Below are 26,316 nucleotides of genomic sequence, written 5' to 3' on the forward strand. Positions count from 1 at the left end.
AATTTATGAATTGAAAATTTGAAATTACAAAGATACATATTACAAAAAAGCGCCGAAAGATACCAGAGGGACAGTCAAACTCATAGATTGAAAATGAACTGACAACGCCATGGACAAACAGACAAATAAAAGTACAGCAGACAAAACATAGAAAACTAAAGACTAAGTAACATGAACCCTACCAAAAAAGGGGGTGATTTTAGGTGCTCCGGAAGGGTAAGCAGATCCTGCTCCACATGTGGCACCCGTCGTGTTGCTTATGTTATTTACAATTTAGGAATTAAGAATTTGAAATTACAAAGATACAAATAACAAATTGACAATTTACAAATTAAGTATTTTGAAAGTACAAAGATGCATGTTACAAATTGACAATTTAGAATTAAGAATTTTATCCTCGTTGGGTTTCGTATATTTCAATTTCGGAAATTGCATTATATTTGTTCTCACACCTACATTTGTCTATGAACGATTTAAATAAAAACAAATTAAAGAAAAAACATATAGAATAAAAAAAGATATAATGACCATTGACAAATACAGTATGTAAAACGCGAGAAGGAAAGGAGGGGGACATTGGAACTCTGTTTCTGTTCTTTTGATCATTTTATTTGCTGTTTTAATATATTGTGCTTATGAAAATGTATTTTAATTACTTGTTTGCTTTTGAAACACTTTTAATTATTTTCCTTCATCATGTTCATCGAACCGCCAATCATTCATTTACACTTAACTGCGACTAAGCTTAGCAAAAGTAGTGCGACGTAATCAGTCAAACAAACTTTGTTAGATTAACTCGTAAAGTAACGATCGTTTTCATTGGTCAATTCAAACCTTCGACCTCACACCTGAGAACTGGAACACGCATGCTGTAAAGTTGAATGGACTGATCAGTATTCATGTAACCGGTCATGGTTGTTTTAACCTTTCATCGTCGTAAGCACGTAGTTCATGATTGTGTGCTTGATTATCCTATAGCAATTCTTACTTTTATACATGTGCATGTAAAATCATTGATTTTATAATTTTGTGTAATAGTAAATTTTAAACTTTAAAATCTTAACATTTTTCAAGTGGAAATATTTAATTCAACTGTCTCCTACTATTGGGCCGCTACCATTTTATTTTTATGTTAGATTTTTAATTGTAATCTCAGTCCTGTCTTTTTATTTTTCAGTCTGTTCGCTTCTGCCTTGTTTTCATTAATTTGTCCAGATTTTTTTTTAACATAAATCGTCATCTTGCCTTTTTTTGCCAAGTTGCTCATCCTGTCTTTTCATATCTTTCGCAAGTTTCATGTATTTTACTAAAGATAGTGTGATTTTTTTCCTGATTCAGTTTACTTGATTTTGAGAAGAAAAAAAAAACACATAATTTTAAGAAAACTCAGAACATCTAACTAACCATGCTTTGTTTAGAGAGATGGCAAACAATGGCACAGTGGAAGGAAATGTACTTTATAAGTTCCACCGATATATTTGATGAATTTGATTAATAACTATTTTGCTATTTTCTGTTGAAAAACAAACGTAAATTTTATATAGAAATATTTAATAAATAGCTACATAGAAAACAATCAGTTTTTAAAAGGTGTTTATTTGTTACATGTATTGATACAAAAAAATTAGTCCCTTCTTGTGCATCCATTCAGTTATCGTTTTTTTTTTTAATATTTCGTTGATCAGTTTATTACACATAGTTGTAGGAAGATGTGGTATGAATGGCAATGAGTCAACTCTCTATCCAAATTACAATTTATAAAAGTAAATCATTATAGGTCAATGTACGGCCTTCAACACGGAGCTTTGGTTCACACAACGAACAAAAAGCTATAAAGGGCCCAACATTATTAGTGTAAAACCATTCAAACGGTAAAACCAATGGTCTAATGTATGATTTTGTATTTCATTTTGAATACGCATGTATACTACACGTCACTATTGCGGATAGTTCAACAATGTTATGCAAATCACTATTCTTACGGTATGAAATGGAAAGATACATTTGTAAGTTTTCATCCAATTAAATTCGAAAACAGTAAATTTATCTGATATTGTTCCTTATAAGCTACGATATTTCTCACCAGAATTTAATCGGAAAACGGCGTGCATCATAAATAAGATTTTATTGTAAAATAAAAACGATAGATCCAGGAAAATCTTTTTAAATGGGATATCTTTACGATAAAAATCTCTCTTCTTCAGACAATTGTGAATGTGTTTATACATTATAGTTCCCTTTCTGTCATATTTTTCGCATTATTATATCCTTGTCTTTAGGTGTTCGGGTGTTAGCAGTCCTGGAGAAGGTAAATCTTGAAAAAGCTCTTCGGGTTTATGTAAATCACATTTCTCATATCAATCTGTATAAATTCGTTTTTAGTTGTATTCTAATTTATGGTTAGAATTTTTTTATGTATGTTTGTTTTGGTTTAATGCTTTGCTAAGTTTTGTGTGTGTGTTTCATATTTTCAGCTAACTCATTACTGTTTTAACGTAAACTTAATATATATCGGAATTACCTGGTGTAAGAACTTGATCTTCATTACATCTTTTTCTGTAACAAGAACAATCTTCTTCTATAGGATCGCAGTGACATTTATTTCTTGTACTATTGACAAAGGTATAGTATTTGGTATAGTCACAACGACATTTCCTATCACTTGCTATTGTTCCATTGTCGTAAGGTACCTGTCCCTCTCCATTACATGATGACTTAAGATATTGGCAGTCACTGCTACCATTTGTCCACCATTTATGTGGTTGGTATCTATTAGCGTAACAGGGTCTTCCAGCAAAATACTGTAAATTTCCACTAATAACAAAAACGTTTCCTAAAAATTTGAATTGTATGATTTCAGCTTTATCTTTTGCTACATTTCATTTTCTGATTGCAAATCAAACTTAAAAAGTTGATCAAAAGTAAAACTGTGAATAATATCTAATGTCAAATTTTCTATGCATGCATATATAAATGTAGGTTAGAACAAGAATAAGAGGGAATAGTTTGAAAACCAGTTTTCATACAAAATTACAAAACTCGTATCGTGTACGCTCTTAAATCATTTTGGTTTTTGACGCAAATTCAAGTGATTAACATGTTTCGTACAACGCGATTGGTATATCAAATTATTCCGAATTTCTGGTATAATTTCTGTTATTATCTATATTTCACTTTGTCCTTCATGCTTAAGGTCCGCGATAAATTTGACAATGACTCTTCTTAGCATTTCTCTACAATGACGTATGCACCGTTCAACTAACGTATGTTTTTTACTAGTTACAAAAGAGATAGGGCCAATTTGTCGTGATTTTTTTTCACAGAAGGGCCAATTTCAAAAAGTGCCGACAGAAACGAATTTACTATAAAAATAAAAAATAAAAATGCTTTTTGGTCAATACCTCGATTTACATATATTCTGACATGTGTGATAAACAGTTAATTTAACCCTCAAAAAGGATGAAAGTCCAATATGAAGAATGTATGGTGATTTTAGGTGGGAAAAACAGGGAATCCCCCTAGAAGAACATTTCAAACCAAACAAAAGTTAAGTTTTTTGTGACTGTTTTAATTCATACTACTTTTTCCCTAAAAAATGAAATTGTGTTGATGTGTCCTTATTACATAATAACAACTTTTTAATAAAAGAATTGTACCATCGCTAAATTGTACTGATATAGCTCCTAAATAAAACAGTATAACCAAGCGTCGCCGTGGCTCCATCAGTAGAGCATAGAGCTACTAATCAAAGATTATTTTGAAGATAAGGTTCGAATTTCGCTTAGACTTTTTGCATTTTTTGTGTTGTTACATTAAATTTGTTTTTAATGTTTCTATCATATTTTTTCGGATGTTGGCTTAATTCATAGAGTCATTCTGGTTCATTTTGACTTTATAGTATACTAGTATATCATTAAAGAAAAAAATAATGTATCGCTTATTGTGTGCATTCCCATGACTGTGCATACTCTTGACTTACTTTCTATTCAATGTTTACATTTATTACATATATGCAAGGAACAACTGTCGTCAAACTGATGTAGGTGCCTGTACATAACCAATAACACGAGAATTTATTATATAGCAATGAAGCCCAAATGCTGCGTGTGTAATATACACATAACTGAAAATGAGGCCATTGTATACAAGTTTCAAAACAACACAAACAATTTTTCGAAACCTTTTTTGAACATGGTATTATGTGTAACAAATGCAGTCAACAGCAATTTTGTCGCACATTTACTGACTGTGTATATACTAGTAATGACATTTTTACCGCCATCCCTGCACCGGTACATAAGTCATCAGAAAATAAAACAACACTACAGAACAAATCAACTACACAACTACAAATCGTGATTGAAGATAAAGCATCAAGAAGCTATTGCATCTGTATCACAACCAAGGGCCGCTTTGTTAAAATGCCAGAAAAGGCCATATAACATGTGTTAGTAACACACGGTGTTTTATGACCAACTGATGTAAGATGTTCTCCGGTTAAACTGGATATTATTTTATCTTATCTTATAGACAATAAAACCTTAAAAGACAAATACAGATATACATATATTCAAAATTAGAAAAACAGCATCCCATTTGAATTTGTTCGATACTATTTGGCTTGTTGACAAAGTACGTGGTATGGTACCTTATGCGCATAGAGGGGGTTAACAATTAAACAAAGGCAAAAAAAAAATCAATAGTCTTGGCCTTGTTTTTGGTAGGAATACCTGTTAAAGGTATAAAAATAAATAATATGACGTATGTTCATGTACTATAATTAGCATCTATCTGGCTATTTAAAACATGATTTACCTATCTTATCGAATGGAAAGAATTCACGGTAAAATGGCTCTGGCTCTTTTAGTATAGTGAATAGGAATAGAAATTTTGCCTTACAAATGGCAAGCTACAGCCCCCTTCCCCAATAAGTTGTTGCAAGTGTTTTTTAAGGGCAAGATAGTAGCAATGTGCTGTTCACCGACTTCGTAAATTAAGAACCATTTGATTCTTTAAATAAATGTATGATTAGTGTTAACTAGTTTCAAAATTCAACTAAACTGTTGAGTATTAATTTGTGTGAATATTGATTTTGATTACAATAAATTAAACCAAATAAACTTTACTGGTATAAACACATAATTATATACACGATCTGTACTGTTTGGTTTTAGTTAATTTGTGCTATTAATCGATCTGTTGAGTTAAATAACTCTTTTGTTGTGCTGTTAAACCTCTGTTCCAAATTTGGTGAGGGTTAGGTTGTTTGCAAACACATTTTCGCCTTTTCAAAGTAAGCAGCATGCACTTTGTGGTTGTCTTTTATTGCTGTGTATCATATTTGCTTTTTGTTTATTATTTTTAAGAGCAAATGGTATTTAATGTAAACAATATGGTATAGAACCGAAAACGTCAACTTAAAATATCACATTCTGTTTTATTATATTGATATACAGGAACAACCTGCAATCCTAACATTACTTCCGTGATATACATAAAAACTTTAGTAATTGCTACTCTTAATCATTTTCTTAGTAAACATTAATAACTATAGACTCTACATAAGCTTACCTGGTCTGTGAAATTCAGGTGATTCCTTACATAGTTCTCTGAATGAGCGTTCGTTTGTATCATACAGACACATATATTTATCTTCAACTCCACAAAGCTGTTTCGCTCTTAAGGTCCACATCAGTTTTTCTGGGCACTCATTCAAAAATAATGCTACTGATATTTGCACATGCACAGTCATAATAAGTACATGTGACTGGAATAGAAAATGTTTTCCAACATTATCTAACAATTTTTTTGTTTACCAGAAATGGTTTGATGTAAAATGTGTTACGTTTACCACTTGTATTTCATAGCTATGGTCAAAAGGTTTTTTCAAAAGCTTTAAAATTGTTTAAGATCATTTGAACTGAATGTTACTACGAGAACACTAGAGAAATAACTTTCTTATTCAGTTATTTGAAATTCCAGGTTGATGTACCGTTGAATAAAAGGATGACAGCTACCCTTACTCATCATCATGGAAATGTTTCTCAAGATAATGATAAATATTATATGAATTTTGTACTATTCTGGATGAAAAGACATGTTTTTTTAAAAAAGATTATAAAAAACGTATTTATATTTGTGTTTGATGCTCATGTTTAGTTCAAGGGTATGACTGAAGTAATGCAACTGATTGTAAAAGATTTTGAAATGTTAACATTGCCTTAAATATAACATGTAAATGGTAAATATGTACTTCATGTATGTACTATAATTTTTCACTGTGCAATTGTTTTGACACTTACACATAACGAAAAGAATTTCCACATTGTTCCAATTTCAGGCTTCATCTTAGGAAAAAGGATCCTATAATAAAAAAAAATTGTTTTGCTATATTTTCGTATTTTTGTTAGTCCAAACCTTTTATTTATAAAACACCAAAAATTGAAAACATAGTGTGAGTACTGCCAATGAGGTAACCTTTTTGCTAGATATAGAATGACTTGGATATGAGTAACTACTGTACGGAATCAACAATAAGCAAAACAAATACCGGAGAAAAAAAGATATAAAAGCATGTTTTTGACAAAATAGAAAACATTTCATCATGATAAAAAATCAAACAAACTAATTCATATTGAGACAAGAATGAAAATGCAATATGTAAGAGGGGGAATAACATGCAAAATCACCAAAGGAACACTAACAAAGGTATGCTAAGTTGAATAGAAACAGACAGGTTTTTAATGAAACATAATATATTCTACCCTTTTATCACAGAACATCGTTTTAGATGCATGACTTTTATAACGTGTTGTTTTCATTATTTTCAGCACTGGGTCGTTACCTCTGCTGTTCGACTGTCAGTCACTTAGTGTATCATGAGATCAGTTATCAGTACGTCGTTCATGAATTATAACACTTTTTTTTTATTGGCTATTGTGTTTAAGGTTGTTTTTAATCATATAGCTCGTTAACTGTTCTATCAACATGACAACTAAGGTTTATAATACCGATATAACCCTATTTGTTCATATAAGGAGCGATATACATAATTATGGACTTACCTTGCTACCCTGTGTCTTTGTTACACCAGTATACAATACAATTCAAATCCTTTCTACAATTAAGTATACACATGTACACACATATATTTATAATATGTTAAATATTATTGTGAGTTATTCACAACACCATACCAGTAGTCAACACTGGAGAGGAGAATTGTCGACTCGGAACTGTCGAGTTGTAACTTTGAAGTGAAAATATTCGAATTAACGATGTGAATTCTCAAGCTTGAAATGAGACCTAATTAGATGAAATTGAGAAATTTCAATTTGGAATGTAAAAAATTGTCAAAGCGGAACTGTCAGGTTTGAACTTGGAAATGTTAACCTGGAACCGATCTGTGACTTGTCAATTCAGAAATGACAAATGTCACGTTTGAAAAGAGAAATATAAAATACAGAACACTACGTCCCTAACAGTTTCCTATAAACGTTCGAATTGTATAATAAATAGACATTAACTGGTTAGTGTCTTTAGATATCACCTGTATGTGTACGAGGCTAGGAAACAAGGTGTATGCGAGCTTTTAGCGAGCTACTACACCTGTTTCGAGCCGAGTACAAATACAACCGATATTCAAAGACACTAAACAGTTATTATCCTGCAATTATTTCTGTATATTATTTGTGTTTTGAAAGACACAAAAACACATGTGTTGTATTTATTTTCGAACTGAAATCCCTTGAAGCCTGTGTAGTAATACGATACAGTAATCACATATTCAGCTGAAGACGGGTTCGCAAACAAAAAGAATCTTGAATGGTCAACAATAATACATCGCTCAAGGTGAATAATTATCCCATGAAAATCAGTTGAACGGCAAACGATTTAATGGCTTCTAAGGTCAAGACATTGGTCACGTGATAAAAGGTCAGACTTTACGATTTCTTAGTAAACGTGCATGTCTCGTGGTTTTTGGACTCGTATTGACTTATTTGTACACGTACATTAATAAAAACCAAAGTGGTCAATTCTAGATTGAATTAGCTTCCTTATTTTATATAATTATTATTAAAAAGTGTTGTTAAAATGTTATAAATTCACGAGTGAAGTGAAACTTTTTTTCTGAAAATTTGCGTAGGTCCACGGTAAATCCTTAATAATTCCTTAAATAGGTTTGGTAACGTGTTGAGGGGTATAAAATATGAAGTAAAACCATTTTTTGGTTCTCAATTTACTCTATCAGATAACAAAAACCCCGGATACGCAATTGTGTCAGCTTATTCGTTGCGAAGCGGAGATCAAAGGGGGATAACTCGGTACGTGCATCGTTGGATATTGCAAGTTTACAACAGTAAATTCGAGTAAAAATAATGATTGCAGATATATTTCGACGATTTCTTGAATAACTTTTTAATATTCCATGTTCCTCTACTGTTGTAACATTAAAATAGTCATGGAAAGGTTGAATATGACATTCTGTTCAAGTACTTACAGGTTATTGCACACTTCCAAAGAAGAAAATTATATATACATTTAACTGACTTTTCTCTAAAACTTGGACTTATTGTATATTCTCAAACACCTTTTGGTAGATAGAAGGATACAAGAAGGGTTTATCAGTCATTTGTCAGCAGAACCTGTGTTACAATAGAATTGAACTTTTCATTACATTAAAACAAAAATATCGAAAAAAGGAAATATGGTCTTCAAAATTGTGAACATTACCATTGAATGAAAATAAAATCAATTTGCAGTGGACAGAAGTACATGCACAATTTTTGTTTTATCATACCTACTTCAGGCAAATGAGGAATATAAGAGTAACAATAGCTTTAAGTTTGTCTTACTACATGTACATGAGAATAATAGAAATGATAATATAAATTAGGAAATATCAGAGACAAAAAAGACAGGACTAAGCCACTGGACTATGTGTAAAGTATTCCCTTACTAATCCTTATAGGAGCTTCTGTATACTTAGACAAAATGATGTTGAGGACTTGGCCCCATCAATCAGCATTTTAGACATTACATTATAATCAATTGCAATCTGCTCTATTTGTTCCAACCTATCATGCATGTATAATGAGTATCAAAATTTATACCTAGGGTGGAAATTAAACCCATGTATGTTCATTTACTCTATTGTTCTTAGTGTACATAAAATGTACATGTTTATGAAATATATCAAATGCAAAAAAAAATGCTGTAATGTAAATATGGTAATTTGTAAACATCAGTACACCCTCATTATATAAAGTTCTAGTAAAGGAAGTCCTTGCACCTAGCTAGATGTGTTTCTTGGGCAAGATGTATTATATAACTATTGAAAGTATAACACGATAAAGGTTGTAAGTATATAGTAACATCAACGTGCAATTAAGGTATACAAACTATCAAACATAAACAGTCTACCACGTGTTTGTCTGCTGTGCTTGAATTCAAAACGACCCATCAGGCTTATTTACACGATTTATTTGCTAAAGCAGACAGTTAAATATGTCTGTTTACCTTATGAGATCTATTAAGAATGGATTTGCTGTTATGACTTGTGAATTGCATGGAAATTTAATGAAGAAAACATTGATTTTTACCGTAACTTTTGAATACACAATATTCCCAAGGTATCCCTACAAAACACATGGCTACTTTGTAACGATGGCTGGTAACGTGTAGCCACTTTCTAACGGTAAATGTGATTGGATGATCTTCAAAGATCAATAATAAAATTGCTAATAAATGATTGGATACGAAATTCTGTCAGATTATAAATAGAGGAAAAAATGTATACATTGAAATCCGCCATTTTGACGTAGGAAACAAACTAATTTTCAATCTTGGATTAAAGGACATTGCGCACATTGCCAGCGTATCATGCATAACCAGTCATCTGCAAATAGATCTTTCAATTTGTTTTTTACACTTACGTTTCTATGTTTTAGTTAATTTAATGTTTTAATTTACTACAGAACGGGACATCGTTCTCAAAGATGACGTAGAAAAAATTATAGGGGGCGCTGTTTATGGGCGTAAACATTTTACATACGGGTCTTTTTTGTGTCGACAAGTTGACCTTTATCTGTCAGATTCAGGCGTTTGTCGTCCAACTGAAATATGTATACTAGTTCAGTGATAATGGACGTCATACTATACTCCGAATTATACACATGAAACTAAAATTAAAAATCATACAAGACTAACAGAGGCCGGAAGCTCGTGACTTAAGACAGGCGCAAAATTGCTGCGGGGTTAAACATGTTTATGAGATCTCAACCCTCCCCTACACATCTAGCCAATGTAGAAAAGTAAACGCATAACAATACGCACATTAACATTCAGTTCAAGAAAATTCGAGTCCGATGTCAGAAGATGCAACAAAAGAAAATAAACAAAATGACAATAATGCACAAACAACAACAGACTACTAGCAGTTAACTGACATGCCAGTACGAGACCTCAATCAAACTGATTGAACGATTATGTCTTCATCATATGAATATCAGGCACAATCCCTCCCGTTAGGGGTTTAGTATCATACTATCATAAAATATATGAGAAGAACAAAAATAAATGGGTTTAGTTCCGATGCATCAAGTGAATCAATATTAAAACCAAAGTCTGTTTAAAGGTTTTGTAAGCTTTTGAGGTGAATACTGACATTTTTGTGCTTTGTAAAGAATATTACCATAATAGATTGGATGTGAAATAACTGAACGTATAAGATGTCTGCATGTTGAGTTATATTTACGAATTATTTCCTTATACCGATATTAAAATTTAGTAAATGTTTTGACTAGTTTGTGACATCGAAAACTCTGGTGTAATACTTTTTCAGTAATACATAAATTTCTCTCACTGAAATCTAATACGTTGTTACATACACGAGCGAATCGTACAAGTTGAAATATATAAACACCATAAGATGGTGACAAGGGAACGTCACCATCTAAAAAAGGATAATTAACGATTAGAAATGAAAAATCATCTCTTTTATCATAAATTGTTGTATTAAGCTTTTCGTTAATGATATAGATATCAAGATCGAGGAAAGGGCAGTGGTCATTGTTCATTGTTGTTAGAATGAGCTTTATTTAAAGTAAGTTCAACGGGATAACTTTCTTTAGTATACATACTGAAGACGTCATTATTAAGAGCCAATATATCATCCAAATATCTAAAAGTATTGTTAAATTTTTGTATCAAATGTTGTTTCGATGGGTCTTTGCTAATTTGAGTCATAAATTGTAACTCATAACAATACAAAAACAGGTCCGCAATAAATTAGTTAGTTTCCATTGGAATTCCAATAACTTGCCGATATACGGAATCTCCAAAGCGAACGAAAATGTAAAAATTCAAGCGCATATATAGTATCAAAGCATATCCAATTGACATAGTTCTTTTGTTTATTGCTACTAAAAAATGACCTAAAAGAGTTTGAATATGTACTCGCATTTTGACTTTTTAAATGCCCAGTTAATTAGGAATGTGATTGTTTTCTTAATAGGAATATGAGACAAAGTGGTATATAGGGTAGAAAATTAAAACTTTGAACAGTTTCAAAATCACCAATATAAGCATGCAATTTATCAAGTACTTCCAACGAGTTTGTGACCCTTCAAAAGTAATTAATTCCACTTTTTTGAAAGGCCTTATTTGAACAATTTATTTTCAGGTTTTTTATAGTACCAAGTGTACTAGTAAGTATGATAGACAATTAAGTAGTGGAACAATGGCTTGGAGATGAAATAAATCTATATTTGTAAGGATTTTTGTGTAGCTTCTGAAGCCATTGTATTTGGTTCTGCTTGTAAAGAAGTAGATACAAATTTGTGTTTGTTACAGATGTCGTTTTCTGAAAATGAAGTTAGTTGTAATGTTGGTGAATTAGTGATTTCCTTTTGCAGAACCTCAATACAAAATTTATTTCAAACAATAATGATATTATTAGCAGCTTTATCAGCTGGGACAAATACAAATTCCTTGGCTAGTTCTTTTAGTTTATGTTTGATCCGCGATTTTGTATACGAATATCAACTATCTTCATTACTGAATTAAAAAAAAAGAGACCAAAGATGTTTTGCCATCTTTTTCCCGTTTTACCCGTTTCAAACAGTAAGTACGGAGTGAGTCGTCGATGATATAACGACACTCATTCCAATTTATAATTGACGGGGAACGCTATTTAGGTCCTTTATTGAGGTATGATTTTAACTATCGGTCACGAACGGTGTTAAAGTCTCCTGTTTTGACATGGGAAATGGGGCCATAACTGTTTTCGGAATTACTGCAATTACATGGCATAGGTGTATTTTCACTGATATTTACATCTTTACACAATTAGCTATAACTAAACACATATTTCCGGGTAGATTTCTTGTAAATATAACAAATAAGAGGGAGTTCAGTTTTATCAAAATATCCAGGAATTGGTCTTTAACAGAATGGTCGTTAAAAATACCGGCAATATTTACAAAATAAAAACCTTTATTGACATACTTTATTTTAATAAAATGTGTTTTATGATCTTCAGGGCGAGTTTAGAATAACAATATGACAGTATGATTTGAACGATTTTATACTAAGGAGTGCAATATGGAATTATGTTGCAATCCTATAGAATTTTATTTAATCTATTTATAGGTAAAGAAAAGAGCTTGGTTAACAGATAATGTCTGCCGTTGTTTTTTTAAATAGAAATTAGATCCGAAATATTTGTGTGGTTGGTCCAAAATTTTCTTTGATTGCGAATTTGTTCTTTGGCCATGAGAACAATTTTTACGAACAGTTTATTAAACTATATCCATTCAAGTTTTGAAATCGATAGTTGTCATCGTAAAAAAGACTGCTGTTCATATGTGTAAGTTATCAGAAATTTGGTGTGATTCTTATTGGTCTTAAGAAATGTTTGAAAACAAACAGAACGTGTAAAAGAAATCGTTAATTCGCAATTAGTACGTCATTGGAATGCGACTGCAATACACATTCGGAGGTCACGCAGGTTCATACAATACTCAGTCCGGCAGCGGGCGGAGTCTTAACGCGATATGCGTATAGTATACAGATACAGCATAGCGATATATGTAGAGGACTGTATCTGTATAGTAGAACACCCAATTGCAGGATAAAGGATATTTCCTTCATTTCATATACCGTTTTTAAATAAGTATTTCTTTTTATTTGTCTGAATATATTTTAACCTAGGAAACTTTAAAATCATACGAACCGAAATGGAAATTTATAACGGAAAGTACCTTATCAAATGACAAAATCAAAAGCTCAAACACATCAAACGAATGGAAAATAACTTCAATATTCCTGACTTGTTACAGGCGTTTTCTTACGTAGAAATTGGTGGATTAAACATGGTTTTATAGCTAGCTAAACTTCTCATTTGTACATTTTAAAATGAACAGTTAAAATCGTTGCTCACGACACGGAGTTAAAAAAATTAAATCACAAAAGTACTGAACTTGGAGGAAAATTCAAAAGACCCTAATCAAATAGCAAAATCAAAAGCTTAGAACCTGGATTCATATCTAGCTAAACCTCTCACTTGTATGCCAGTTGCATCAAAATCCGTTATATTGACAACGATTTATGAACCAAACCAGCAGACATATTAGGTAAAAATGTCAAAAATTGGGGTACAGCAGTCAGCATTGCAATCTTAATCACTATAAAAACAAAAAGACAGACAAGAATACAAACTTTTACCATAGTACAATAACACAATGACGGGATGTATAAGTACATATTCACCTTAAATGGATATAACCAAAAGCAGACTAAACAGTAAAGGTAATAGTCATAACGACAAATAAAAAAAATACTATAACACGTTATCTGGTTATTAAGATGATAAAATTATAATCTATACTTCAAGACCATCATGTATTATTTGTGAAGTTGATACGGACTATTTATCAATTATGTATTAGGACATACAATCTCATAGATCGAAAAAAAATCAAAATGCCATGGCTAAAACAGAAAAAGACAAGCAGACAAATAATAGAACAAAAGGCACAACATAGAAATCTGACGACTAAGAAACACTACCCCCATAAAAAACTGAAAGGTGATCTCAGGTGCTTCAAATAGCTCTCCGCTAGAGCAATCATGCTTTTCAATGGTTTAAAGATCATATTTTTTTGGATATGGTGACATCACGAAATGTTTCAAAAGATAACGATATAGTATTTTAGACGCAAGGATACTCAAATATTCATTAAGGTCAAGTCTACTAATATTATCTGGACAAGTCTATTTTTAATTCGTGATGACAAAGAACATTTCAATGTAAGTTCATTTTTGTTTGTGGATCAATGCTTCATTATTTAACACCTTGACACTCTGTATCTAGTATAAATTGAAGTTATGTGCATTTTCCCATCCATTGTTAAGACAAAAATAGGGTGATAAAAAACGTCGGTTCAAAACTGGAATGATATGCAGCGACATAAGAAGGAGTGTGTAAAAATCTCCTAATATCTCAAGCTGTAGCTAAAATTACAGATAAATATATATAAATATATATAGTCTAACCTCAATTTGTTATCAAGAATTGGATAATATTTTTTGTTTGAAGCGTACGATCATATTTTAAATTAAGGTTAAGATTCATTTTCGTTTGAATATAAAAATATGTGAATTGTTATTTTAGAACATGGTGATATTGAAAATTACCTACAACTGTCATGTATGCAAAATCAGTTTTAAATTTCAATAATCCTAGAGCTTACGACAGTAAACTAATACATATGGTGTTTTTTTTTTTCGAATGATGGGGATAATCTGACAATCGATCAATAGAGATGTGGATTGAGTGCATATGAGACATTTCCATGCAAGTCACAATTTGTACAATTATATCAATGTTCGGGTTTGAGTTCTCCTCATAAAGATTAATCCCAAAAAAGCGTTTGAAAGCATGACATCTACAAAGCATTGGTTTTTTTTATTTGTTAATGATTGTTTAATAAAGGCAGCTGTACTTTACCGGTGTTCAATTTTAATCAAATATTCAATATTTTATGTATCGGAAAAGATTACTTTTGTCAAGGCAATACTCCTTTTTTCACTCAACAGCTTCGAATAACTTAACAGGTCTCCAGCGATACATTTAATTGTATCCATCCAGAAATGTGTCCAGCTACGACACACAGACTGGGTTATACACACAATTCGTATTTGTATTAAGTTGTTTTTGTGTACAGTCCTAAAATAATTTTAGTTATCCGTTGTTATTCTGTGGTTAACATGTCAAAATCTATGATTATATTATTTAGCTATATATTTCATTGTCTATGATGTTCTTGCATTTATTTGTGCAGTATTCTCGTCATGTAGTCTTGTCATTTTTATCGGTATATTTAACTTATTTAACATAACAATTGAAAGTGGCAATTTCTTGTAAAATTTTGTAGACGCAGTTAACATAATAATTGATTACATTATTGTTGAATAATTCTTACATTGTATTAATTTGAAAGAGTAATCTGTTAGTTATCCATAAATACCACTTTTATAAATTTCCAAGCATTATAACAATGTATAAAGAAAGTTACAGCATGTTAAAACTAGGGAATTAGATAAAATCTGTGTATTGTGCTACCTTAAGGATGTAAACCTCTGAGGAGCCAAACATATCTAGAATTTAACTTTTTTCTTAACCTGATTTTGGGGTTTATATGTCTGTAAAAAAATAATTGGTGAAGGAAAATTCATACGGTGGTGCACTTCTTTTATTGCTACGGCCCTTTAAAAATACCCAATGTTGATGATTTTCCCATTTTTCATAAATTTTTACCTATTTTTGGGCTGTTATCGTGAAAAAAATCACAGTTCCACAATTAAACTTTATTCATACTTTCAATAAAGATGAAGCGTAACAAATAAATTTAACTTAAAAAAACTATAGGTAGGTGTTAATATAAGAAAGTTTTATCATATTCTGATGCCTTTTTATATCAAATTTACCATTCTGTCAATTTTGTAAATTTGTGATTTTTCTCATTTATTGAACAAAATGCATATTATTTGAACTTTTTTGTTATAAATGATTGACAAAATACATATCTAAGAAATTTAAAAAGAACAATGATATAGGATGTACATGATTCTTGTAAAATATTTTTTTGTACCCCTTACCCATTTTATAAAATATTTGGCTAAAAAGACTGACTTGATTGATCGTAAAATTTGAAAACTGGATTACTCAAAAACTAATCATTGTAAATACACATTTTTTTTCACAGAGTTATGTTCGATTATCATATTTTTAAAATTCATTAATATTTTTCACTTGTTTCACATGCTTTGGAAAATATTCCAGAACTAGATTTCAACGAGACTGAAACGTCCGACGAATACACCTCTAAGTCAGGAATATGGCAGATGTTATCTAATAGTTCGTTGTTGTGAATGTTACATTGTCGTTTGTTGCACTTCAGTGTTCTGTTGTTTCGTTGTTTTCTTCTCATAGTTAATGCATTTCCCTCGGTTTTAGTTTGAAACCCGGATTTGTTATCTTTAAACCGATTTATGACTTTTGAATAGCGATAAAGTACGTTTCCCTTCATTTAGAAGTAAACCGTCTCAACAATATTTCTATAAGTGAACAATATAAATGATACTGATATTTTAACATTGAACAAATTTATGAACATGAAAATTAAGACACAAAGTTTGAAATAACGACATAATCCAATTATCTTAGAAATTGTATATATTGACTTACCTATTTTCCATTTGTCTTTGTTTAAAAGTTATTCAATACACTTCAACACATTCCTACAATTAAACATAAACATGTACACACATATGATCCTATATTGTTAAAAGTTACTATGAATTATTTACAACACCAACATAGCAAACACAGACTTCGATATTGTGCATTAACCATTTCGTCAAGGCTGTTTTGTGAATTGTATTACGAACATGATCATTGATTGAAAAGATATTTTAAATATCCATTGTTAAATGTACACAAAAAAAAACCACCCTGAAATATGTCTAGAATCGACTATATCTTTTGTGATTAAAGTCTTTCAAATAAAGTTTACAATGTTGGGAAAATCGCATTGCCCTGTTAGCGATCATCATCTTGTGTCGTTCAAGAGGCCTACATGTAGGTAAATGAATAATGAGTAAAAGTACAATAGAAAGTCAGGAATTGAAGGAGGCATTTGAAAATTGCTGGGAAAACTGGAAAAATGAAAAAGAAATAGGTAAAAAAAAAATAAAGATTGGTCACAAAATCACAAATAAAAAATTTAACTATGGAAGTAAGTAAAACCTCAAATAAAAATTATCAAAAACATAAATTAGTTACCTTGCACAGGAACCAGAAAAACTCAAAGCAATTAGTATTACATCTGGGGTGGTTGAAAATAATATTTGATATGGTGACGTCACGTGATGTTAATTGAGATACTTCCATATTTTTTTGTTGACACAATGCCACTTAGATATTAATTTAGGTCGACATTATTAAAATATATGCCGAGAATTCAAAATACAAATAAATATGAGTCGACACAATTATTTGAATAAAAGGTTAAGTCTACTAATTTTATGTAGACAAGTTTTTTTTTAATGAATATAAAAAAGAAGATGTGGTATGATTGCCAATGAGACAACTATCCACAAAAAACCAAAATGACACAGACATTAACAACTATAGGTCACCGTACGGCCTTCAACAATGAGCAAAGCCCATACCGCATAGTCAGCTATAAAAGGCCCCGATAAGACAATGTAAAACAATTCAAACGAGAAAACTAACGGCTTTATTTATGTAAAAAAATGAACGAAAAACAAATATGTAACATATAAACAAACGACAACCACTGAACATACAGGCTCCTGACTTGGGACAGGCACATACATAAATAAAGTGGCGGGGTTAAACATGTTAGCGGGATCCCAACCCTCCCCTAACCTGGGACAGTGGTATAACAGAACAACATAAGAACGAACTATAAAAATCAGTTGAAAAAGGCTTAACTCATCAGATGGACAAAAATATAAGTGGACGTGGCCGGGTACTTATATATCCATTTCTGCTTTTTCTAGGGTCAATTTTTTAAATAATTGCCAACGAGACAACATTCCTACAGAAGCCAAATGATAAAGACGTTAACCAATACAGATCAACTTCAAACATTGACATTTCCAGTTTGTGGTCTCCTGAACATGTCATTTCAACTTCCGTTGTGGCTCAATGTTTACCTTTCAAACATCAGTATGCACTTTAAGTAGTATAAATTGAACGATTTATGCGTATTTTACATCCATTGTTTAGACAAAAGTAATAGTATAAACCCATTATGTTCAAAAGAGGAATCAATATGTAGCGATATATATGTAATAGTGAACATGTGTGGATCTCCTATTATGAATGTCGATAATTTCATGTCAACATATATTTAGTATTTGTTCATCTGATGATCTTTATTTTATACATTTAAAACCATTTCTAGTATATATCGTTTACGAGTGTGACATGAAAGTTATCAAAGGTACCATAGGTTGCATTTTTTTTTTATACTTTAAACAAAAATGTAAATTAGGCATTGTGAAATATGTTTGTAACGTTGGTTATTACTCACATTTTCCCAATCACTTTTCATTTTCAAGATATTAAATTATTAAATCTACTATTAAAATTCTTATCTAGAAGTACTATCTCTTTCTAGTCTTTTAAATTGTAAACAATGAATTAGTATGTGGTTAAAATTAAAGATAATATGTAATCTAATCACAATCAGTTACCAAGAATTAAATAAATGTTCAGAAGCTTTTGGTTAGATTTAAAATTAAAGGTAGCACTGAACTAATACATTTGATATATGACACAATAATAATAATTAAAAAATATAAAAAAAGACATCGATAAACCCTAGACCTATTAGGCGTTAAGTTAAATAAGAATGCAAGTACGAATTGTAAATGTTAATAGCCCGTTTGTATCGATTAAAATATGTCTTGTTATGGATATGGTATACTCGGAACTACAGATACTTTGGTCTATTATTACCACTGTACATTCGGAAGATCAACACGTCATATTAAGGAATTCCGGGGTTTCCCATGGTATATTTGGCAGTCATTACCCTAGTTATCATCCAGATCTTTATTCAAGCTTATCGCTTTCTTATTTTCGAAACTGCGTTCTACAGTAAAGTTCATACCACCGAACTTGCTTTATATTACACACAAAGTTACATACTAACCGAAATTCAAGGGACTTTCATTTTAATTAGTTATACAGTGCTAACAAATTTGACAAACTCTGCTCTTCCTCATTGTAGTGTCTCATATTCAATAATGTTGCTGATTATTAGGTTGTTGTGTTGAAATATATATTAGTAAAACATCGAATTAGCTATTTTTGCTAGACCGAGTTATATCTACTAAAAAATAGTTTACGTTTCTAAATACTAAAAGCATGTGTAAGATATATAAGAAACTTGTAACTTTTACACAACAGCATCATTAAGCTTCCTTTTCACTTAGACCTATAACACCAGCACTCCATTTTGAATGCACCCAAACTAATGCCAGGGTACATCAGCGTCTTTTTGTTTAATATGCAGTTTCGCGTAAACGCAAAAATTCAAGTGATATCTATATACCTGTTATTTGAAAGTTGTTAAAGGAACTGAACCCTTTCAACGTGATTATGATCTCTTAAAAATACTGATAACCTTCAACGACCAGAGGACTACAAGCATGATAACTCATGTATTGGGTGCAACGGTTCGTCCTACGTGGTATGCAAGTTTAAAAAAGAACTTTTGTGATTAAAGTCTATAAAAACAAATGATTGATGAGAATTCAGGAAACCTGTCCTTCATGGTAATAGATATAACATAATCGAATGTGACATTCCACCATAAGACTTCATCATCACACTTGTACTCGTCGGCAATCAAGCTATGATCACTTTCAAAGATAACCTTAAACTAAATCCAAAGTAGGCGGAGTTGATTGGATTTATTTTCATCAGTCCACTTTAGTGTCGTAATATAAAAAAGTCATATGTAAGTCGTTGCCTTGCTATTTAATAATTTCACTTTTAATGTCAATGAATATCTCAATCGATGTTATTTGCGTTCATGGATTGCACACTTGATCCAGATATGTCTTATCAACTAAACACTTAGTTATAGTTACATAAGATAAAAGTCATGTAATAGAAAATAAAAGGATACGGAATAAATGTGACACAATCGCACACAATAGATAGAAAAAAAAAAAAAATATCAATGAACAAGGCTTTTATTCCTGTACTGCATCTATAATTTGATGTAGTGTCTTCAACAATGTACGAATCATTCATACACTATAACAAGGTCATGACGGACTGTAGCGTCGACTTAAACGGTACTGTTTACAGTTACAGTTTACTATTTGTTTGACACCTTTGAACTTCTTTTCATCAACGAGAAAATGTAAACATTGCATCATTTCGGATTTTAGTTTTTGTTGTTGTGTATTATAACTGCCTGTTAAACTGTATAGTGATTACAATTGTATTGTCTTCCTTGTGAGAAAATGGAAATTGAATTGACTTGTCCATCTTAATTTTAAATGTTGATATTTGTCATTGAGAGTAAAGAGGTCTTCAGCAAGTAAGTATGTATATATGTATATATATATATATAACTCGTCTAAACATCAACCCAACTTACAATTGCAATTTACAGATCGAACATTGTTGGGTTGATGTTTAGACGAGTTGTATATACATAATTTACACAGCCATGTATCACTATCACTGCTAGTGATCCGATGGATACATCTGTTGTAGAGTTATCACTAGCTCAGACGTACTTATATATATATATATATATATACAACTCGTCTAAACATCAACCCAACAATGTTAGATCTGTAAATTTGCTTTCGCAAATTTTTGGTTCTTCCCTCGCCGGGATTCGAACCCATGCTACTGTGATATCGTGACACCATATATATATATATAGTCACTGACTCAGACGTACTTTAAAATAATTATTTTCTGATAATGTATCTTACATTAATTTGTAGGATCCTTTACTATAGATAATTTAGCTGATCTGTAAAAATAACATCTCCATGCCTGACGTGGAAAGGAAACACCCGGCCTCTCAAAGCTTCATTTTGAAGCCCAGGTGGTCATGTGGTCTAGCGAGATGGCTACAGTGCATGCGATTCGGTGTCTCGATATCTCAGTAGCATGGGTTGGAATCCCGGCGAGGGAAGAACACAATTTGCGATAGCAAATTTACAGATCTAACATTGTTGGGTTGATGTTTAGACCAGTTATAATAGATAAACGCCTAAAAGTGTACATAACAACACCAATAACATAAAAAGGAACTATAAATGTAATTATTTATAAATATTTCGGATAACAGATATCCTTCGTCAGTCAGATTCTGATGTTAAATGAATCATCTTTGGCACCGAATGGGATAAATGAAAAGATGTAGTTCGACACCATGCAGTGCTTCACATCTGGGTTATATTACTTATTATTATAGTCTCCGTTTCTATTTCTTTACCTTACTCATCTCTAAAATAAATCTGTTGTATATAACAATTGAAAATACTTAATTTTTTGAGGGATGTATAAGTACCAAGCCACGTTCAACTAGTTTACTTTAGTCAAAATTTATTATTATATTTTAACGGCCGTTTGTTTTAAACATTGCAGACTCTTATGTAACTACACTACCGTTGTCAAATCTGAAATATTTAGAAATTTAGAACGTTCAGTGCTGTTTATTTGGAATTCTTATTGATGCAATCTTTCTTGTAACATCATAATTATCGACACCGTTAAAGCTTTAGAATTGTGCTGGTTCATATCGCACATTATTATTTTTATTTAAAGCATATATTTGAACTCTCTGATGTAATTAGTCATATAACCTATGTCATGTTCAACAAATTTTTAGAATAGTGCAAGCGTCTTAACTGATGTTCGGTTTGCCTTTGTTATTGTATAAATTTCAAGATTTAGTAAAAGTTTAATCTAAGAAGACTTAAAGATGATTCATTTAACATCAGAATCTGACTGACGAAGGATAAAAAAGACCAACCAGTAAAATTACTATGTACTGGATCGTCTAAAATAGGCGCTACTATGCAGATAAGGAAAATATTATATCAGTCTCAAGATTTGCACAACGGTACTGATATAAGATGTTATAATACGAAAATGTTGTTATTAAATCGTGTTGACAAATATTTCTGCTCAACAAATGGCCTTCTTTAAGTGTCACAAGTGTTAACTATATTGATACATAATGTATAAGGTGTAAAAATATATCAGTAATAATACAGGTAAGTTTTGGTCGATTGATTTTAATCCAAAATCCTGAATATCATAATATAAACAAAACACTATAATTCAATATACGTGACTGTGTATATTAACAATAAAAATGAGTGAAAAACAAAACTGTTAGTATTTCTTATTGATGCCGTTTGGATGATGTACATTAAGTTCCTTTATCCAAAAGCTTTCCCGAACCTGTCGCTGGGCATCACTCCAGTGAATATTCTGTTCAATCACTAGAATTTTCATGCAGTTAAAGTCATCAGGTTTGTGACCCGACTGTCTGAAGTGCTGAGAGACTGGGAGAAGTGGGTTCTTAGAGATATTACTCCTATGGTCATTGAGGCGTTTGTGGAAAGGCTGCTTTGACTCACCAACATATTGGAGGCCACAAACCGAGCATTCTAGTATGTAAGTAACATCCATACTTTTGCAGGTAACATTGCAAAATATCTTATAGTTATTTTCGATTGCCTTACTGTAAAATGTTGATGAATGCTGCATCTGTAGGCAGCATTGGCAGCGTTTTTCTTCACACGAACGACATTCTCCAGAAGTACTTCTATTATCAGACACTTCAGCCCGCACCAGCAGGTTCCGCAGACTACTAGGTTGCCTAAAAGCTATCATTGGAGGCTCGGGAAAAATCTTGGATAGTTTGGAATTCTTTTCAACTGATTTCCAATGCTCACGAATGACACCAAAGCTGTTTTCGAGAGATGGGTGGTAAGTAAGAACACATGGAGTCCTTTTCTTTTTCTTTTTAACTTTGTCAAAATGTTGAAGACTTACCATCTCACATCAAAGATACAACCGACTATCTAAGAAAATGCAGGCCTTAAATCCACTCCCCTCCGACACGACTCTTGTTTCCATGGATGTCACCTCCCTCTACACTAATATTCCACATGCAGATGCATCGATGCATGTAAAGAAATTTGGAATTCCAGACCAGTGAAACATCCACCTACTGAATGCCTGGTCAAAATGCTCACGCTGGTACTTAAGAAAAACAACTTCTCTTTTGATGGAGATCATTATTTGCAAGTAAATGGAACTACCATGGGCACCAAAATGGCTCCGTCATATGCCAACATATTCATGGGCAAATTAGGGAAACAACTCCTTGAAACTTCCATCGAAAAACCGCTTTCCTGGTTTAGATTTATAGATGATGTGGATATGAAATGGAATAAAAGCGACGAGGATGTAGATACTTTTATCACTCATGCCAACAACATACATCCTAGTATCAAATTTACTCATGAGAAGTCTAAATCCAAAATCGCCTTCCTCGATACTTCAAGTTTGCTCACAGAGGGCATATCATATCTACAGATTTATATTCTAAACCTACTGACACTCATCAATATTTGTCCCCTAAAAGTTGCCATCTCGCTCATCTTACCAAGAGCATCCCATACAGTCAGGCGCTTAGAGTCAAGCGAATATGATCCAACACAGAAACATCTAAAAGACAATTACGTCAACTTGAAACTCGCTTGAAGCAAAGGGGCTACAAACACAGAAATATAAAAAAAGCTTTCAGAAAGCGGAGTCAATTCCGAGGAGTGAACTATTGGAATACAAAGTTAAAAATAAAAATAAAAGGACTCCATGTGTTCTTACTTACCATCCATCTCTCAAAAACAGTTTTGGTGTCATTCGTGAGCATTGGAAATCAGTTGAAAAGAATTCCAAACTATCTGTATTATTACTGATCTATTTTTACACCTTATACATTATGTATCAATATAGGTAAAACTTGTGACACTTGAAGAAGTCCATTTGTTGAGCCAAAATATTTGTCAACACGATTTAATAGCAACATTTTCGTATTATAACATCTTATATCAGTACCGTTGTGCAAATCTTTAGATTGATATATATATATATATAGGATCCTCTACTATAGATAATTTAGCTGATCTGTAACAATAACATCTTCATGCCTTATATATCATGTACTGTAGTACGCCGCTAGATTAAAACTTACGCGGAAAGGTAACACACGGCCAGCAAAAGCTCTTTTTTTGAGAGCCCAGGTGGTCGTGTGGTCAAGCGGGACGGCTGCAGTGCAAGCAATTTGGTGTCACGATATCACAGTACAGTCCGTGTAACGTAAAAGTTAACAATAGAACGATTCCCGAACAATGTACGGACGATGACCGAGCGATGTACGGACGATGACCGAACGCAAACGAAACGCTGACCGAATGTTGTACGGACGCTGAACGAATGATAAACGAACGAAACCATGTACCATCAACCGTACCATAAACGTTACTTTAAGTGCTCTTTCAGCGTGCATCGTATGAATGTTCGTTACATCGTATATGGTTTAGCGTACATCGTATGGTTGAGCGTACATCGTATGGTTTAGCGTTCATCGTAATTGTTTTGCCTTAATCGTATATGGTTTGCAACATCGTATGGTTTTGCGTACATCGTTTCGTTTAGAGTATATCGTATCGTTTTAGCGTTCATCGTATCATTCGGCGTACTAGTCGGTTTGTGGTTGGTCTAACGTACATGGTTCATGTAGGATTATAAATACCGAAAGAATTAATCGTGTAGTTCATGTTAGGATATGCATTTTTTTAAGGTTATCACGGACATTTAAACATTAAATTTTGTTAATTTATTTATTTGTTTGCAATTATTCAAGAATCATAGTTTAACTGACACTTGATTTAACAGGAAAATACTTATTGTGTGTATACAACCATCCAGGTGATTTTTTTTTACTAAAGATTATCAGAAATTATGTTTCTTTTTATGTCAGGTTTCTAACGCTTACTTTCGTATATATATGCATGTATTGACACGTGATATTAGCTCTAGGAACACGTGTGTGGTCTCTTTTTCGAGGTTTAATTTCAGAATTAGCCTTTTCTCTCGCCAACTGCGAACTGGTCAAGTTCGAGTATAATGTTGACTCATTATTTTATACGTTTTTATCATTTCTACTATATAGGTATATCATTTATATTAATATACATTGTCACCTCCCATTTCAATGAAACGGGATTATTATCATTTAAATAATTATTAAATGATAAATATGATTCAACATTGGTTATATGTTCTATATATACGTTTTATTTTTGTATTATATAATTTTATTTTATTTTTGTATTCTATTATTTTTATTTTTATTCCAGTTCATTTTGTATATTCGATATAAGTTATTCATTGTACTTATATATTAGATTTCTATTATTTGTATCTCATGGTATATGTAGATTGTATACGATGTACAATATTATAAACATATATAAAGATGCATACTATTGCATTGTGCAAATTGCATTGTGCATATAGTATAGTGTCGTACGTAGTTTCTCGATCAGAAATACGTCGTACCATAGAATAAATAAGGATAAAAAATTCTATAATGAAATAGAACCTGATTCAACGGGTGAGATCACAACAAGTGAAAAATTCACCGTATCAAATAGTTTTATAAATTGACCATAAACCCACTTATTCATGGTATGGTATCAATATTTCTGACCTGACACTACGTACTTTTTATTGCTTAATTCTTTAGAATTTAATATGCAATGTTTCGGGTTCTTTCGGGAATAATCCCAGATAAACCTTCATCAGAGGTCGACCTTTATATATTTATTTCGTATCTAGTATCATAGATAGATGTGTGTCTGTTTCATAACAGTTTTTTTTTCAAATTTACTACACGGGCATATAGGTCTACGTTGTAGCTAGTATTTTTACAGACTAAAGAAAATGACCAAGTAGATCAGCACCTTTGGTTAATTATTCATATATATAATGAAAAGACTTATTGTCTTTATTCACGTGATCTAATCTATCATAAATCTACACGAGATCTAATAGAGATAGTAGAATTATCAGTGCTATACTATGGTATTCAACAGCAGATTGTCGTGTATGTTTTAACACCTATTTGATAATATACAAATGTCTCCATGTTTAACAATTGAAGA

General features: G+C 31.8%; 1 protein-coding gene across 1 annotated transcript in view; it reads right to left on the reverse strand.

The window, feature by feature from the left end:
* LOC139526770 (uncharacterized) overlaps positions 1-17,419 on the reverse strand; it is a 39,733-nt gene extending 22,314 nt beyond the window's left edge. The window contains exons 1-6 of the mRNA XM_071321937.1: positions 17,348-17,419; positions 16,751-16,803; positions 7,065-7,117; positions 6,303-6,363; positions 5,572-5,767; positions 2,522-2,833 (exon numbers count right to left, since the gene is read on the reverse strand). Coding sequence (XP_071178038.1) covers positions 2,522-2,833; positions 5,572-5,767; positions 6,303-6,347 — 553 coding nt within the window. The 5' untranslated portion in view covers positions 6,348-6,363; positions 7,065-7,117; positions 16,751-16,803; positions 17,348-17,419. The remainder of the gene's footprint in view (positions 1-2,521; positions 2,834-5,571; positions 5,768-6,302; positions 6,364-7,064; positions 7,118-16,750; positions 16,804-17,347) is intronic.
* Between the last annotated feature and the right edge of the window lie 8,897 nt (positions 17,420-26,316).

This window comes from Mytilus edulis, chromosome 6 (genome assembly GCF_963676685.1).
Source record: "Mytilus edulis chromosome 6, xbMytEdul2.2, whole genome shotgun sequence".
Classification (NCBI taxonomy): domain Eukaryota; kingdom Metazoa; phylum Mollusca; class Bivalvia; order Mytilida; family Mytilidae; genus Mytilus; species Mytilus edulis.